The following is a 19,228-nucleotide window of genomic DNA, read 5'->3' as shown; positions in this document are numbered from 1 at the left end:
TCTTGATGAAAGCTCTCTCAAAAACCACTCTTATGTGCTTAAGTCTTTCAAAGACTTGTATCAATGAGCATGGAATAATTCTCCAAGGTTGTCCTATTTATAGATCATGAGTGGTGCTTTCTCTTAAAGTCAAAACCAACTCTATATAGGAACAAAAACCGAATCCAATTCCGAATAGGAATGGAAACCAAAAGAGAATAGGATTAGGCCATTGGGCCTTTGGCTGGACAACATGGGCATGTGCCCAACAAACTGCCCCTCCAGCCAAGGGGCTAAATGTGCCTTCAAGTAGAGGAACTATTGACAGGCTTCATGCCTGCCAATTTTCTACAAAAATCATGTTTATCTGCAACCACCGCCTTGTCAGCATATCCGAAGGATTTTCGTCAGTGTGTATCTTCTCAACTTCAAATAATTTCTCCTCCACGGCCATTCTTATTGATGCTTTTTATTTATATGTTTGGTCTTAGAATGAAAAGTGGAGTGCTTGGTAAGACAGATAGTACTCTGATTATCACAAAATAAGATGTACCTGGGCTGCTCAAAGCCAAGATCATTAATGAACTCCTTCATCCATAATAGTTCTTTGGCACCTTCTATGACAGCAATATATTCGGCTTCTGTGGTGGATAGAGCTATGCACTTCTGTTGTCTAGATTGCCAAGAAACTGCTCCCCCTGTAAAAGTGATCAAATAACCGGAAGTCGATCTTGAATTATCAAGATTGCCTCCTAAATCAGAGTCTTTGTAACAAACAAGTTCAGGCTTGCCATTGCCAAAGCACAGCTTCAAATCTGCAGTACCCTTCAAATACCTTAATATCCATTTTACTGCATCCCAATATTCTTTTCCAGGATTAGAAAGGAATCTACTAACAGTACCAACAGCATGTGCAATATCTGGTCTAGTGCAAACCATAGCATACATCAAGCTACCAACGGCAAAAGAGTAAGGAATACGAGACATCTCTTTTTTCTCTTCATTAGTAGATGGACTCTAACTAATACTCAATTTGAAGTGTTTAGCAAGAGGAATACTAACCACTTTTGCATCTGTCATATTGAACCTCTTGAGTACCTTCTCAATGTATTGCTTTTGGGACTGAAATAACTCCTATCTATCTCTGTGTCGGTGGATTTGAATGCCCAAGATTTTCTTTGCTGGCCCCAAGTCCTTCATCGCAAACGATTTGCTCAACTGCTTCTTAAGGACTGCAATTCTGGATTTATTCTTGCCAACAATAAGCATGTCATCCACATAAAGCAATATAATAATAAAATCATCATCAGAGAACTTCTGAAAGAATACACAGTGGTCTGAAGAAGTTTTCTTGTACCCTTGTTTTTCTATGACAGATTCAAACTTCAAATACCATTGCCTTGGAGCTTGTTTCAATCCATACAGGCTCTTTTTCAATTTGCAGACATAATTTTCTTTTCCCTTAGTTACAAAACCCTCAGGTTGCTCCATATAAATCTCCTCATCTAAATCACCATGAAGAAAATCAATCTTGACATCCATCTTCTCAACCTCTAAATCTAGACTTTCGGCTAAGCCTAGAACCACATGAATAGAATACATTTTCACAACAGGGGAGAAAATTTCATCAAATTCAACTCCCTTCTTCTGGCCAAAACCTTTAACAACTAACCTCGCCTTGTATCTAGGCACAGAGGTATGGTTATCTTGCTTTATTCTGAATATCCATTTGTTAGATAAAGCTCTCTTACCTTTTGGCAATTACACTAACGCATATGTGCCATTCTCATGGAGTGACTTCATCTTATCTTCCATGGCTTCAATCCACTGATCTTTGTGAGTATCTTTCATGGCTTCATCATAATTCTCAGGTACTCCCATGTCAGTCAAAAGTACATACTCATCAGGAGGATAGCGCATGAATTTTTGCTTCTCCCTTGTAGATCTTCTAAGAGAGGTTTCAGGAGCATTCGAAGTAGTTACCTGAGCAGGAATTGGTTGCTGATCAACCACAACTTCATCAACTGAAGCATCTATAACATCTACACCATGATGATCATTTTGATCTTGATCACTATCTCCATCATTGTCTTGGGTTACTTCATGTGCAATAGGTGCCTTAGCAATAGAAATTAGATCACTATCAACTAAGCTCTCATTACTCTGAGAATCTATCTTCTCAGCTTTGTCAATATCTTTAATAGTCTGGTCTTCAAAGAATATTGCATCACGACTTCTAATAAGTTTATTGTCAACTGGATAATAAAAATGATACCCAAATTCATCTTGACTATAACCGATAAAGATGCACTGCTTAGTTTTGACATCTAGTTTCGATCTCTTATCTTTAGGAACATGCACACAAGCTTTACACCCAAAAACTCTCAGGTGATCATAAGAAACATCTTTGCCAAACCAAACTCTGTCTGGGACATCACCATCCAAAGAAACAGCAGGAGACAAATTGATAACATAGGCAACAGTGTTAAGTGTTCCCGCCCAAAATGTATTTGGAAGTTTAGCTTATGAAAGCAAGCATCTAACTCTCTCAACTAGAGTTCTATTCATCCTCTCTGCCAAACCATTCAATTGAGGTGTCTTGGGCGGAGTTTTCCGATGACGAATTCCTTGTTCCTTGCAATAGTTATCAAAGGGACCACAATATTCACCACCATTGTCAGTGCGAATACATTTTAATTTCTTCCCCTTCTGTCTCTCAGCTAAAGCCTCAAATTCCTTAAACACGCCAAGTGCTTGATCTTTAGATTTCAAAGGATACACCCGGAGCTTACGAGAATGATCATCAATGAAGGTCACAAAGTAAAGTGCACCATCTTTTGACTTTACTTTAAAAGGACCACACAAATCAGAATGTACTAGCTCCAATAAATCGGGCTTTCTTGAGGGAGGATGGCTATGAAATGAAACCCTTTTCTGTTTGCCAGCTGAACAATGGATACACCTTTTTAGCTTTGCTTGTTTCACTCCACAAAGCAAACTTTCTTAGCCAAACACATAATTCCCCTCTCGCTCATATGACTTAATCTTCTGTGCCACAATTCTGATAAAGTATCACTTTCCACCAGATTTATTGAGTCATTAAGAATAGAGCCCTGTGTCACATATAAATGACCAGACTTGACTCCTCGAACCACTACTAACGAGCCCTAGTGAGATTTCATTGGCCATTAAAGAGGCATTATGGTAACTTCATCGTCTAATCTTCCTGCGGAGATCAAATTGAAAGGAAAGTCTGGAACATGCTTGACATCTTGAAGAACTAACATTGAACCATTATTAGTTTTCAAACAAACTGTGCCAAAACCAAACACCTTAACTTCACGGGCATTGCCCATCTTTAACACTCCAGAATCAACAGGAGTATAAGATGAGAATTTTTTTTTCTTGGTGTGACATATGAGGTAGCTCTAAAATCTACTATCCAGCTCGTCCCATGGGATACCAAATTGATGACGTTTTCATCATAAGCAAAAAGAAGGTCATCTCGAACAATAGCAGCAACATTGTTCTCGTTATTTTCAACTTTCTTTCCTTCTCTAATGTCTTGCAACAACTTACGGCAAAATCTTTTGATATGTCCTTTCTTGCCACAGTGGTTGCATGTAATATTATGGTATTTGGACCTTGACTTACTTCTACTTTTACCTCTATTCCTTGAGCCTCTTGTTCTATCTCTCCCCCGGTCTTCTATAACCAAGATATCTGCTTGTGAGGACAAACCCTTAGATTTTCTCCTTACTTCCTCGTTCAATAAACCACTCTTGGCATATTCCATGGTCATCTTACCTCCAGGAGCTGAATTTGTCAAAGAAACACGAAGAGTTTCCCAAGAGTCTGGTAAGTATTAAGAAGCCAAAGTCCTTGTATCTCATTAACTCCCATTCCAGATAGCTGATCAAGGACGCCCTGAAAATTATTTATGTGATCAAGGATAGGGCTGCCTTCCTTGTATTTGAAGGTCATCAACCTAACACCTTCCCTCAAGGTAATTTTGAGCCCTTACCCGATCTTCGGTAACGTAAACTGGTTGTATGAGTTAATTGTTCTAGGTGTCCTAACGCACCTTAATCCGTTAGGTGGCGACTCTTCAAATCCCTTACCCAATTCAAAAAGGAAAGGAGTTGTCCCAAAAATGTCGAAACCCGATTTCACGAGAAAAATGGGGCGAGACAGTCCCGTCATGATGAGAAGTAAAAATTAACCTATTCACATTTCAAGTTTGCTTAAGAAAATAAAGTTCTGATTCATTTATCATGCAAAACACTTTCCATTGCATAGAGTTATAAAATTAAAATACCGATGAATTGATTATGAAATCTCTGTGTGTCAGGTATGAACTCTTGGACTTATAGCTTGATTTTATAGTGTATAAACATGAATTTGGACTGAATAATCAAGGAATCAAAGGTCAAAAATGGTGGTTTAGGGCTTGAATTTAAGAGAGTTTAAAATAGGGATTTGAGGGGTCAAATGGATCCCGATTTTGATGATTTTGATATGTATAGACTCGTGGAGAGACGAGGAATCCGGAGATGTGAATTTCGTAATTTTTCGAGAAGTGGGCCCGGGGCTCGGGTTTTGCCAACTTCGTGATTTTTGATATTTTTCGAGTCTTTTCGATTGGGTTATGACCCATTAGCCTATTGTGATGTATTTCTTGTGGTTTTGATCAGATTCGACGCGCGAGGAGGTCGATTCGAGGGGAAAAGGCATAGCGAGCTAGACTTTGACCGGCTAGAGGTGAGTAATGATTTTAAATGATGTTCTGAGGGTTTGAAAACCCCGGACTTGCACAACTTGGTGCTATGTTGAGATGAGACACGCGTTCCATGACGAGCGCGGGGTCATTTACTATTGGGGACTGTGACTTGGTCCAGTCCGGATGATATTTTACCGCGTATTAGCAATGACTTGTTGTTTTCACTATGATTTGGGCTTATTGCCATATTTGGGGCTTATTGCCGACTGTTTGAACTCTTTATGAACTATCATCACTGTTTTTCCTCACTGTTTGAAATATTATTTGAACTCAGTCCATGTGATTTACACTGTTTTTTGAACTCAGCCATATTTACTCAAACTTGGAGTTTTAAACTGATATTTGAACTATTGTTTGAGCTGAGTATCATTGCTTTACTGTTGCCCGAGGGGCTGTTGACTATTTCTGGACTGATTGAGGACGAGGGCCTTATGTGAGGGCATGATGAGTGAGGTGAGGAGGCTTTCAGGCCTCATATTGATACTGTTCAGGCTTTCAGGCCTTGTTGATAGCGCTTGGGCTGTAGGAGCCCCTCCGGAGTCTGCACACCCACAGTGAGCGCGGGTACCCATCTAGAGTGATTAAATATTGAACAGTGGTAACAATGACACTGTTATACGCGTTTGGTCAGGTAATTGACTGACCAGTCAGGTAACAATGACTGACCAGTGGTAACAATGAAACTGTAATACGCGTTTGGTCAGGTAACAATGGCTGACTTACTGGTGGAGTATGATTGATTTTTTTACTGTTTCCAAAAATATTTTCTTCCTATATTTCACTGGTTTCTACTGTTTATCTGATGTTGCTGCTTGAGATAGCATTATTTGTGCCCTTGTGGGATTTTATGTTCTCAGTCGTTATTTAATTTTATTACTCACTGGGTCGGAGTACTCACATTACTTCCTGCACCATGTGTGCAGAGACAGGCACAGCTGAGTTCGTACCTGAGCGCTGATTTCCTTCCAGACCAGGCGGACTAGGAAAGACGAGGTAGCTGTCGACGTCCACAACCCCGTTTCTTCCTTATCTTCTGCATATTTTATTCATCTTCAGACTATATTTCCAGACTTGTAGTATTTTCATCAACTCTGTAGTAGCTCGTGACTTGTGACAACCCGATCATCGGGCTGAGTTTGGGATGGTTTTTCCCCGTTATGTTACGTTTATTTCTGCACTTATGATTAATCAGTATCTATGGTTTAAACCTGTTATGCTAAGAAATTGTCAAAAGCAGTGTTGATTGTTCTGTTGGCTGGCCTTGTCTTCACGAGAGGCGCCATCACGACCGGGTGGGAATTGGGTCGTGACACTTCTCTTCAGACTCTGTCCTATTTTTCCTGCTAAAATATAGTTGATGCAAAATCAACCCATTGATCTTCGATTAGGGATGGCAAACCGGGCGGGGCAGGACAGGTTTAAGGCTATGCGGTGCCATGCGGGGTGGGTTTAAGGTTATGCGGGGCGGGATGGGTGCAGGGCGGGTTAAAATAAATTTTTAAAAAACTAATGCGATGCGGGTTGCGGGTCTATGCGGGTTTATGCGGGTTGTCAAGAAGGATGCAACTTACACTGCTTTGGAAACGCAACCTGCCTTTCAGTTGTATTTCACATTTTCAAATCCTGGTTTGCTGAATCTAACTGTAGGTTATAACATTGAACAGAGAATTGGTTAAAAATGCTAAAGGTGATCTTTAAAACATGTCACAAGCTAGATATAAAGGCATAAGAAACACTGATAAACAATTCTAATTTTCTCTTCACTAGATCAAAGTTTTACAAAGTGGATACACAATTGTATTCAAATTAAATATTTTATGATCAACAGATTTTGGATTTTTAAAAAATAAACCTCAACCCAATATTTTCTTTATAAATTTCACAATTTAATATTATATATTCGAAAAAGAAAATAACTTTTAAAAAAGATAGTTAAGCGGTGCGGGGCGGTGCGAGTTTAGGCGGTCCGAGCGGGGCAGGTTGAAAATAGAAAATTATATTATGCGGGGCAGCGCAGGGCGGGTTGAGATCTCTGCGGGTTGAAATTGAACCCGCACCGCAACCGTCCCGCCCCGCCCCATCGCCATATCTATCTAAAATGGCTAGATTATATTTTCAAGACCGAGCACATATGCGTCCTTCCTACAACTCATCAAGGAGTGTAGCTCTTTTAGCTGGAGGCGGATTTAGAGCGAATTTTGTGGGTTTAGTTAAACTTATAGCATTTGGCTCAAACTCAAACTATGACTATATAATTAAGCATGTAGTGTGTGTTTGGTATGAAGGAAAATATTTTTTAATTTTTCATGTTTGATTGGCTTAAATGTATTGGAAAATATTTTCCTCATGAACTCATTTTTCTCTAATTTTCCCTATCAAAAGAAGGGAAAACATTTTCCAAAACTCTTCTTCAACCTTCCCCATCTCCACCAACCCCCGCCCCACCCATAACCCACCCACCCCACCCCTACCTTACCCACCCCTACCTACCCCACCATACCCACCCACCCTCCTCCAACTTTGCCCTACCCCCACCCTAAATAGAAATATTATTAAGAGTACTTTCTTTTCATGTGTTAGATAGAGTACTTTCACAATGAAAAAAAATATTTTCATTCATTTAAAAAAAAATACTTTCATTCCATGACATAGAAAAAGTATTTTCTTTCATTTCAACAAAAAAAAAAATTTCTTTTTCATGATGTAGAAAAAGTATTTTCTTTCATTTCAATATAATGAGTATTTTCTTTTTATGATGTAAAAGTAATTTCTTTAATTTCAACAAAAAAAAGGTACTTTCTTTTTATGATGTTGAAAAAGTCACTACAACAAATTTGACCTAAGGCCACATTTGTATAGACAACACTTGAAAAGTGTTGCCAAAAGTATCTGTGGGGACGCTTTATCAGGGGTGGCCTTTGTCAAGCACTTTTGGATACACTTATGAAGCGTGCCTTTTAACAGTAAACACTACACTTTTCAAGTGTTGTCAAATAATAAAATAATTGGCTACGCTTAATCAAATGTAATACGACGTTTACTAGGGGTGGTAATTTAACTTTGTATAAGCTACCCCATATAAGTGTGCTCTAATAATTCCCTAAAAATTTCCGCTAAAACTTTCACCTAAATCCTTTCCCTCCCTAAATCTTTTCTGCCCCCAAAAAATAATTATGCCCAAAAATATCCCACTAGGTTAAGTTTTGCCCAAATTATTCCCGTACTTCTTCCCTAAAACAGGGTTCTTGTCATCTAGTTAAGCAGATTGGGGTAGATTTTGTGAAAATTGTTGATGGAGATGCTTAATTTTTTCTAATTGCTCTTCTCAAAAGTCAAAACCCTCCTTATTTAGGTTTCAATTGGGAAGTTCATTTGCTTAAGGTTACAACTGCTAAAAACTTGTAAGTTTTCTATGAAATTTTTGCTTTCCGTTTAATAACTTCTTTCCGTTCATTGTTAAAAATACTTCTGACTAAAATTTTTGGCCAAACAGGCTATAAGACTGGCCGGCCTCTTTCCTTTTCAATCAAGTGACTTTTTCTTCCTGTACTTATCATTTTGCCAAAATAAGTTAGATAGTTAAATGGAAGAGAAAAGCTCCCCAAAAGCCTTTTTCTTCTACATTGTCCAAAAAGGTGAAAATGAAACCACCAGAAAGCTATGAAAAGTCAAGAAGACGAGCAAGCATTACTTTGTAGTCTTGTTCTTTCTTCTCTATAAATGTGGATATTGCGTCTGGTTTACGGCCCAGATTAGTTATGACAAGTTTATGTCATTTTTCTTTAAAACTTTTACCTATGCCTAAGCAAACAAATAGGTCACTAAAACGAGTATGTGGCAGCAAATAATCCTTGACCTTTGAAAATATCTTTTACAATTTGTTCAACTTTTACTAAATTTGTCCACCTGAATACCTAGTATTTAAACCTCAACATAGAGTATTGGCATAGTCTGGATTCTGGATTTATCTGATATATCGATGTCGTGATGATACTTGTGAAGTTAGAAAATTACCCAAAAAAGAAAAGAGACAAAAATAAAGAAATTATCATGAGACAAGAATCAGGGGCATAAATGAATTGTGAAAGTCAATAAATGAGATCAATTATGAGAGCTCTAGTGCTACTGTTGTACTTTAAAAAGAATAAAAAATGTTTTTAAAATGTGATTTAAAATTGACGATAGACCCTTGTGGTCCGGCCCTTCCCGCGCATAGCGAGAGCTTAGTGCACCGGATTGCCCTACTTCTTATGCTTGACAAATTGAGATTCTCTTACACTATAATTAACCGAGTTTTCCAATTAAATATCCTCAGTTATGAGTGGCCTTGGTGCATGTGTAATGCTTCTAAATGTATGGAATATTAACTGCATTTTGTCTTGGTTGTTCAGGTCATTGTCATCATTTCTTTCCTCAATACATGCTTATTTGTTATTTCTTGGCCACAGGTAAAGTCAACGATAATTGAATTGTCCAATTGGCAGCAACAGTAATCTAGCTTCTGATTGGTAAGCCTTTTCTTACTTGCATGTCCTCTAGAACTATGATTCATGTTAATGAACTGTATTCTTTAGGAGTCGATCTTTTTATCCATTCTTATAGTCTAAAAGAACGTTATTCCTAATTGAAATGTTAACTTCTAGCTTATTCAATTTTTTTGATGCTCCGACCATAAGCTTCTTTCTACTGTCTGCATTCCGCTTTCTCCTCGAAAAGTAAAAAGATGCATATTCTTTTAATATTGTAAGGCAAGAATTGACTAGTGAAGATCATGAAACGGAGTTCCTGTTTCAAGTTGTAACCTTTGTTCTCTTATTGTTGATTTTTAAGGAGATGCTTTATAGTTGGATTTGCAAGACCATAGTCTCGTTAGCTTGTCGCCTTCATTCTGTTTGGCCCTTCCGACTCTGCAATCAAAGCTTTATAGTTGTCATGTTTCTAGTATATTAACTCCCAATGGAAACTCTTAATATGGTAATGCAGAATTACATAAAATATCATTATAATATGTCGCGGTGCTGACAAATGGAATGTGTATTTGATGTCTCTGCTGTGCTCGTCCGTTTGTAGATTGATGCAGATATGCATAGTTGTTGCAGATTTTTAAATCATGAAGCTGATTTTGATTGTTGATGAGTTAATGACTTAATTCCATTTATAACCTCAAGAAAACTGAATGAGATTGTCCGTGGGACCAAAAGTGGTTTGGCATATAAAGTTTGCCTTTCAGTAGTGGTTATAAAGATGTACTAAATCTTTATATGGTTTCAGAAGCTAATATACAACTAGATGCTTAATTATCCGAAAATGTATCTTTAACATCTTTCTTTGTATGTCTAGACCAACTCGCGTACACCTCAAAAATAACTTTAACTTCCTCATTTAACCTTTAATCAAAATGAAAGACGGCATTTTCAGTTGTTAGATCAATCACAAAAAAATGACAGAATATCAGTCCTTGCACCCATGGGAGCCTTTCTTATTCTTTGGTACCAAACTCGTTTACTTTTTACTGAAATCATTGATGTCAAAGTCGACTACTGCTCTCGCAACCTATCCCTTTACTGAAAATGTATCTTTAATATTGATATGCAGAATACTGTGCAGAAAGCAGAAAATTCTGCACAGTGTTTCTGCGACTCTACACAGCTTTTCTGCATTTCTGCACAGCGTTTCAGCATTTTTGCACAGCGTTTCAGCATTTCTGCACATCATTTAGGCAATTTCTGCGTTTCTGCACAGTTTTTCTGTGTTTTCTGCATTTCTGCACATTATTTTTGGATTTCTGCACAGTGTTGTGCATTTTCGCATAGAGTTTCGGCAATTTCTGCGTTTCTGCACAGCATTTCAGCATTCTCTGCATAGTATTTCTGCATTTCTGTGCTGCGTTTCTTGAGTTTCTGCATTTTTGCACAGTAGTTCTGTATTTCTTCAGCGTTTTAGCATTTCTGCATAACGTTTCTGCAGTATTTTTATGTTTCTACATAGTATTTCTGCGTTTTCTGTATTTCGGCACACTAATGAGCACCCTCCACTAGTGTTGAAGTATATACTGGGTTGTTGTTGTTGTTGTTATTTTTTATTTGCTAAGTTTTAAAATGTTTTTGTCAATTAATTTTTTTTCTAAGTTGTCATCTTGGTTCTTTGATACAATGTTCAGTGATATTTTGTTTTCATCTTAAATTTAGGTTATTGGTTCTGCAATTTCATCTTCTTCAAGAAGAGACACACATTGGTAAATTTTATTTAAGAGCGCAAAACAGAGAAACACACTTTACAAGGTTAGTTAAGTAATATCTGATACGTTTCTATCCAACCCTATGGTTTTTCTGCTAATATTATCTTGAATATTTCAATAGAGTGAAGCTATGTTTTAATATAGATAACTTGATAATTTTTATATGTATAGCTTTTGATAATTTTAAAGTCTCTGCTAGATTACTTGTGGTGAACTTGAAGTTGGGTTTGACCTAAGATAAGTGTCATGACTAGGTAAGAGATTCTTATTCTCTTTATTTTTTATTATGCTATTAGCCTATTACTATACAAGAATCGATTTTAAAAAATTACTCGTGATTTTTAGGGTATATTTTTGTTAAGTATATTTAATACTTAAATAAATCTATATTTTGATATCTAATATCACCATTGATTTTAGGTTTTCAAATGATCCTTCCAAGGCTTGGATGGATTTACCAAGGTATAGCAAAGAGTATATTGATGGTGTTCAACGTTTTTTGGACTTTGTTTATTCTGATGGAGATCCTCAGGGCAAAGAAATTCATTGCCCGTGTGCAAAGTGTTGTAACATCTCTTGGTGTCAAAGGAATGTAGTATATGATCATTTAATATGCTACGATTTTGTTAAAGGTTATACAAGATGGATTAATCATGGGGAATGAGAAATCCCAATGGATGTTGATGATGATATGGATGAAGATAATTCGTATGATGATATTGATGGGTTGTTGAATAATCAATTTAGAGATGTTGCACAAGGAGTTTATGAATGCTAAAATGAAGATGCCAAAAAAATTCTATAACTTAGTTGATGAGGCGAGCCAAGAATTATATCCTGATTGTAAAGGATTCTCTAAATTATCATTCACGATCCGTCTATATTTATTGAAATGTCTATATGGATGGAGCAATGAGTCCTTTACTTCCCTCTTAGATTTATTGAAAGAGGCGATGCCCGAATTGAACATTCCTTTATCCTGCAACTATGCCAAGTCTTTTGTAAAGAATCTAGGTCTGGATTATAAGAAAATTGATGCATGTCCCATGATTGCATGCAATTTTGGAATGATCATAAAAGTGATGAATATTGCCATGTTTGTAGAGCTTCTCGATATATTGAATATCCTGAAGTAGATAGCGATCTTGAGCCTTCCAATAAAATGATGTAGTAAAAAGTATATTATGTCATTTTAACAAAGTGAGTATTTTCTTTTCAAGATGTAGAAAAAGTATTTTCTCTCATTTTAACAAAATGAGAACTTTTTCATGTTGTAGAAAGAGTAAAATTTCTATTTCTTTTTGACTTTATAAACGAAAGGTACGAAGAATGATATTTTTCTTGGTCACCAAAATCAAATAGTTGCGGAAGTTCGGTCTTTGAACTCTGTACTTCCTTGTCATTGTGAATGTGTTTTTTGGTACTAAGACAACAATGACTAATGAGCATGAGCATTAGTTGATGCAGCTTATTGGAATTTGACTAAGATCTCTATATATCACGAGAAGGAACATACTTATGTTCATTTTTGTTCTTTCTTCATCCACACAAGCTTATTCATTAGTATTGAAAAAACTTGTTACCAATATTATTGCTGCTAAAGAATAGTGCTTTTCATGTGAACGAGCCACAAAAGCAGCCACCATAATTAAGGTAGGTAAGTTGATACTACAGCCAAAGGCGGACCCAAATTTCTACTACGCCAAACCTTTCCACAAACTCAAATAGGAGTAATATTTGTTTCAAGTACAACTGTAATTATTGTTTCTTCAATTGATTAGTTGTTGCTCTTGTTGCTATTGTTGCTCCGTGTTTGACACTTGTTGTGTAGCCAATTTGGAGAACTTTTGTAACCCTCTTATTGTTATAGTGGAGCTTTTTGGATCTTTATGATCCCGTGGTTTTTACCTTCGATTTGAAGGGTTTTCCACGTTAAAATTTGGTGTTCTTTATCTTCTTTATTTTCGGGTTTGCCTCTTCCTCAACATAACAGAAATATCATAGGACCCGTTTAGCCATGATGAATTATTCTAGTACTTATTTGCGAATATGAAATACTTATTACCAAGACTAGTTTAGTCGTGAAACTTTTGAGTTCAACAGAAATATTTTTTGAACTTCAAGTAAAATTATTATAATGAATACTAATATATATTGTTGAATGTGTATGCATAACTTTTCAATCTTCAATTCTCTCTCACAAAATTTTAAATTTCAGAATCCTTTTGTCAAGTGAAGTTCAATGCGAACATAATTTCCACTACGCCAAACGTTTTTTCTACAAACTCAAATAGGAGTAATATCTGTTTCAAGTACAACTGTAATTATTGTACTCCACAACTGTAAATATTGTACTCGCTATGGAAGTTTTTGCTTCTCCCCTGCCCTCTCCAAAAAGAAAATAAAAACCAGAGAAACTTATTTTCATAGAAAAACAGAAACAACTAAAGTAATCTCATACACTATAGAGTACCCTGCTCTTCTCTTATTTGCACAAAACTAAATTTTACCTGCATGAGAATGAAATGAAACAAACACGACATAGACAATGATAAGTACGTACTATATTATTAATTTTTACTAGCATTTAAGAAATCCCTGGTGGCATCATATAAAGCTGCTGCCATTGATTGGTCGAAGACTTCCATAGCATGATAACCATCTCTAAAAAACTTGTAAACTTTTATACCTTTCTCTTCCATTAACTTGACACAGTTACGTGCAGCATCAACCAGAGGATCTTCACATACACCAGTTACCAAAACCTTCCAACCTAATTCCTTCATATCATCTAAATTCTTTGACCCTCCATTTGCACATGGATTGCAATATTCATGATCATGATCCACCTCTTTTGGCAAACACAAGTCGAACATCTTGTCAATTGCATGGAGCGGCAAAAGCTGATCATCTTTTAGCTTCTCCTCTGATTCTGTCCTGTTTTTCCCACTGAAAAATGGATGATGCAAAATCAATCCTTTGATTCTTAAGGGCTCTAGTTCTTTAGCTGCAGCTGCCGCACGTAATCCTGCATGGATGATCAGTTTGTTGAATTGACCTAGAACTCGAAATGACCTATCGAACTATTAAATCAAAATAGTGTAATCCTACGGGTAAAAATGCCAAACTTACAAAATTGAAAATTTTGAGATTATGTAAATTTAGAAGTTTTGAAAAAATACATTATTAGCTTTCACAAAGAGATAGACATTAATCAAATATACCTGCATGATATGCTAAATTGCCTCCAGAGCTGGTTCCATAAAGATAGACCCGACTCAAATCAGCGTAATTGGTGACCCATTCATCCTTAGTGGACTTAATCCAATGTAATCCATCCATGGCATCGTCGTAAGCTGCAGGAAGGCGGTGTTCAGGGGCAAGACGATATTCGAGTGAAATAACCATAGCACCAACTCTTTCAGAAAGTGCTTGACAAAACACATCGAAGATAAAAGTATTGGCATGGAAATAAACAAAGCCTCCGCCGTGATAGTAGACTATGAGGGGCAATTTCTTAGGAGTAGAAGCTTTTGTTACTCGTCGTGGGACGTAAAGTCGAAGCCAAGTTTTTTTGTCTGTGTCAAGGGTCACGTCCCTGGAAATGACTAGAGATGTGCCTCTAGGATCAGAATTGGCTTGCTTAAGGGATTCAGAGTTACGTTTTACTGTGTCACCTGGTAATTCTTGAATCTTGAGAAAAGGATTATCAAATATTGGACGAGCAAATCTTTGGCGAGCCATAATTAATTACTGTTATACACAAGTGTGGAAGGTTTTTATGTTTCACTGAATGTTAAAGAGACAAAGTTTTGGATGTTATATATAAGATGACTGAGAATATATTAGGGAGTTGTTGTCGGTGCGGTTTGTATGGACAAGGCCTAGTGGCCCTATTCTTTGGTTGGAATTCTGACCAAGTTCAATTCCTTGTAGTAAAAAGTTTTGGGAGTTGCTTTCGGTAACGACAAGTTACATCAACGAAAATTCATTCCACCATTAATTATTTAGTAAAAAGTTGCTTGTGAAGTTACTGCTCATAATCTATTTAAGGGTATCCTTCTGGATTTGTCTTTTCTTTTGTGACGATTTTGATATTTTGTGATTTCCTACTAAGTAAAGGTCTCAATTATTTTGGTGCTTTGAGCGTTGATGTGATCCATCATCTTTTCTGTTAAGATTAAATTTATTTGAGCATTTATACTCCTTATTTGAGTTGGACATCTGTTAAATCATGAAAATTTATCAACCGAAGGACCATAAATGTACATTCTAATTAAATGATGAAGGCTATATGTGATTAGTTTTTTTTCATTCTAATCAACAGATGAAGGCCGGATATCGGTGGATTGGGGACGGAGTTTGGGGCTGAAGAACTTGAGGAGTCTGTTGCCTTTTTTTTTCATTGTATTTCAATGTATCGCGCTGTATTTAATGTATTTTATTGTATTTCACTGTATTTTTTTTATTGTATTTCAATGTATCTCGCTGAATTTCATGTATTTCATTGTCTCGTTGTATTCCATGAATGTATTCATATATTTTTTTAATTAATATAATTTATGTATTCAGATGTATATATGTATTCAAATGTACCTGCGGTATGTATTCATATGTTTTTGCACTATAGATGACCTGCTATACTTCATGTACTCAATGTATTTTTATGTATTTAACTGTATTCAATTAATTATATAATTTCAATATATAAATCTATTTGTAAAGATATGACTAAAAATATTTTAGTAAAGATACCACTAAAAAAAGAAAAGATGGATTGAATCTCTGAAGATTGCTCTATTTTTGGGGTATTTTTCGGTTAAGAATCTTTTCTATAACTTGAAATACAAATTTTGTGTGTTATAATTGAGTTTGTTGAGTTATATTAGGAGTCTATCGCGTTAATTGATTCACTTACCGTTTTTAAACAGTTAAAGACCTTTTTTTCCGCAAATTACATTACTGTATTCACGAATACAGCTCGCAAATACAGTCGAATACATTCTCTGCTTAGCTGGACTCCCCTGTTTTCCGCCGAGTTTTGCTACTGTATTCATGAATACAGTAGCAAAAATACATCGAATACAGTCTATAACAACTGAAAACATAGCTATAGGAATTAATTTAGTAAATAGTAGCTATAGCAAGCTAATAATCACTAAAACATAGTGGTTTCTGAAAATTTCTCTTTGATGTTCAGCTCTGCTTGTGGGTTCATAGGAAATAATTTCTTATACCATCTTGCAATTTAAATAGAAAAAAACAGCTTTATAATTTTTTGTGTGTTTCATTTATACATCTCTTGTGTTATTTTCAGATGATGTCTCGTAAACATGATCATATAATTAAAATTTTGTCATGGACGATAAAACTAAATCTTCCGTGAGAATTTCAAGTATCACTCAAATGTATTATATTCGCTACAGGTATGGCAATTGATTATAGCTTTTTCCCACTCTCAACACCCTCGTTATCTTGATTCGCATTAACCTGTTTTTATGGTAATAAGATTTTGTTTTCACTATATTCGCTCTATCTCTAATTAACTAATTTTAACGTTTGTTTCAAATTTCGATAATGCATATTTTCTCTTTGCAAGCCTAAAGTTGGCATATATTTTTCGCTGTCTATTAAATTTAAACGAAAGGAGTACTTAATTACTTTTCTATTTCTATATCTATATGCCACAGGTTTCGACCTGTGTGCTTATTGTCTATAAATTAGAAGTCAAGGGTATTTTTGACTTTTCACGTATTCAGGCATTGTCTCTTAACTGTATAGCTGCGTGTGTTTTAATGCAAAGGCCACACCTTCGAACTTACAGCAAAAAGTAGAGCTCGATCAACCTACCAGATCAAACCGCTCTGTTCTCCGTCCTAGCCTCTGCTCCTGGTTAGTTTCTTCCCCTCCCTCTGAATTTGTTTATATCTTTCTTTCGATCTTCTTTTTATGTTCTCAATTGGACTGTTTGTCAATTTTTATTGCACTTTACTGAGCATTTGGTTTTTGCGCTTCTTTTTGTTTCTTATTTTTCACTACTTTTTGTCTGATGCGAATCATTTTTGCACCAGCTATTGACTTCATCTACTGTTACACTGCTTGGCTGAGTTCTTTTCTGATTTTTGTGTTTATTTCCCAATTTGTTCTTTACATATATGAATTGTCTATGCTCAAACGCTTTTTGGTGGAATTTCAAATTTAAACAAGGAGAAATATATTAGCTGAATATTGATGATTTTGCTCATCTATTATGATTGTTCCCCTTCTTTGTCTTTACTTAATAATATTGTCAAATTAGATTGAAATTGATTCATGATGTCTTCTCTGCTTCATTTGAACAAATGTGAACTTCACCAGAACTAGGAAACCCCAGAGGGTTTTGGTTGAGTTGGAACTAAGAGTGTACTTATGAAAGAATCCAATCTGGTTTGATGTTTTAGTCTAGAGTAAGATGGTAATTAAGCAAAGTAGCAGACAGATACCAACTAATTTAGTACAGAATTAAACTGTTCTACCAAAAATCTGACATATGAAAATTGATGCTGGAAGGTTAGGTCTCTTGATTTGCGCCACACTTCTTCTTCATAATACATGTATACATATATGAAGTTATATGATATATTTTTTCTTTCACCTATATAATCTTTTCATTGCTTAATTACTGAAATTTTGAAGTGGATTATGCACTTATGATGTTTGATGATATGCCTTCTTTATTTAGTGCTACTTATTTGGAGTTACGTACTTTTAATTTGTAGCCAAAATACTTTCTTGAGATAAAACTAAATAGAACTATTGGTTTGGGGAGTGGAGCCATGTACTTTAGTCTGTACAATGAGCCTCTCATTCACATATCCCTTGTTGCTAAAGAAAGTAGCTAAGACCAGTTCATACCAGAGAATTTTTTTTGTTATCTTTCATTATTATGTTAGTTCAACTTTTGATGGAAACCTCCTTCTGGTATTTATATTAAAGGTATTGGACAACTGCTGAGGATACATTGTTTGATGTAGTTCTCATATGCCAGTGACAAGTAAGTATTTACCACAATTAAGTTTTGTTTCTACAATTTATATTCTTTCTTTCCACCCTACAGCGACATTCACTTTCATGCCCTCATTTTCTCATTGTTTCTTCTTACTACATTATGTCATCAAAATTTAGTTTATGAATGGATATTTTTTTAAAATACTGATCTTATTTCAATCAAATAATATGAAATAATAGTAGAAAGGTGGTCAAGATGTTAAAATCTTCGTATAGGTTATTTTTCATTAAAAAAATCTCTGTATATTACGTTATCAAATTATAGTTCAATCAAAGCACTTTGTGTGATGGAATTTAGGAAGTCTGTTGTTTTGCAGAGAGTATATGATTAGTGACCAGACAGAGAGGAAGTTTTTGATTTTTATGTTTACCATTAGTTGTTGATATATGTTGATCAGCTCTAAAAGTTAGGGCACTTAGAAATGAAAGAAAGTACCTGTGTTAATCTGGTTTGAAGTCAATTTGTGTGCCTGATAATTATGGAGTGCTCTGTATTGTAAGAACCGGGACATAAAATATCAATGGTTAAACATGACAATTTGAAAGTAATAAGAAGTGAGACTCCCATTTTACCTTACTGTTTATGTAGCTCCTCATACGTTTATACCATGAATCCCAGTTTGTATCAAGTGCACTTGGTGGCCTTTTAACTTGGAAATATGAGGTTGTTCTTGAGCAAGGAACACTCCAATAAGAAATTTTATATCAAATTTAGGAGGACTGTCTTAACAACTACTCCATCGTATTAGTTGAAATCAGGTTATAATATCTATCTCCGTTATTGTAACGGAAGTATTAGTGGCACTATGCCAATGTAAGGATTAAGGATTAATCCTTTTCCCCATAAATTGTATTGCGAAAATTCTCAAAGAAATATTATTCTTAAAAAAAGAGTGCTCAATATTATAATAACATGGGAAGAATAGGAACTTCTCGCGCGCACTAAATACAAGCACATAGATATGTATTTGTTCCATAGATATAATATCATAATAAGCTTGCATTTAAAATTTGCCGGAAAACTCAAAAGAATTTGAATTTTTTATTCACTGATCCATGTGTGGATCGTGTACTGTCATTTAAATATAGGTTCTTTCAAATATTGCTTTAGTTTATAATCTTTTCTTTTTTTTGAATTTTGGGTGTACTTTTTGTACTAATATCATTATCCATGTAAATTTTTG

General features: G+C 35.6%; 1 protein-coding gene and 1 long non-coding RNA gene across 2 annotated transcripts in view; one reads left to right on the top strand and one right to left on the bottom strand.

The window, feature by feature from the left end:
- Positions 13,236–14,845, bottom strand: LOC109225476 (probable carboxylesterase 120). Its single transcript, XM_019390145.1, has 2 exons — positions 14,222–14,845; positions 13,236–14,025 (listed from the first exon to the last, which is right to left on the bottom strand). Exons 1-2 carry the CDS (start codon positions 14,739–14,741, stop codon positions 13,568–13,570), a joined length of 978 nt encoding a protein of 325 aa, XP_019245690.1. The 5' UTR covers positions 14,742–14,845; the 3' UTR covers positions 13,236–13,567.
- The window catches only part of LOC109225474, a 2,993-nt gene continuing 542 nt past the window's right edge, over positions 16,778–19,228 (top strand). Inside the window, exons 1-2 of the long non-coding RNA XR_002067928.1 lie at positions 16,778–16,889; positions 17,973–18,030. This is a non-coding gene — a long non-coding RNA (uncharacterized LOC109225474). The remainder of the gene's footprint in view (positions 16,890–17,972; positions 18,031–19,228) is intronic.

This window comes from Nicotiana attenuata, chromosome 5 (assembly GCF_001879085.1).
Source record: "Nicotiana attenuata strain UT chromosome 5, NIATTr2, whole genome shotgun sequence".
NCBI classification, from domain to species: Eukaryota; Viridiplantae; Streptophyta; class Magnoliopsida; order Solanales; family Solanaceae; genus Nicotiana; species Nicotiana attenuata.
The sequence above is the reverse complement of the archived record's forward strand: the minus strand, read 5'-3'. Positions and strand labels throughout refer to the sequence as shown.

Coding starts and splice junctions, on each gene's coding strand:
- LOC109225476 (XM_019390145.1), bottom strand. CDS start 14,741: ATGGCTCGCCAAAGATTTGCTCGTCCAATATTTGATAATCCTTTTCTC. Junction 14,026..14,221: donor CAATTTAGCATATCATGCAG/GTATATTTGATT, acceptor TCATCCATGCAG/GATTACGTGCGGCAGCTGCA.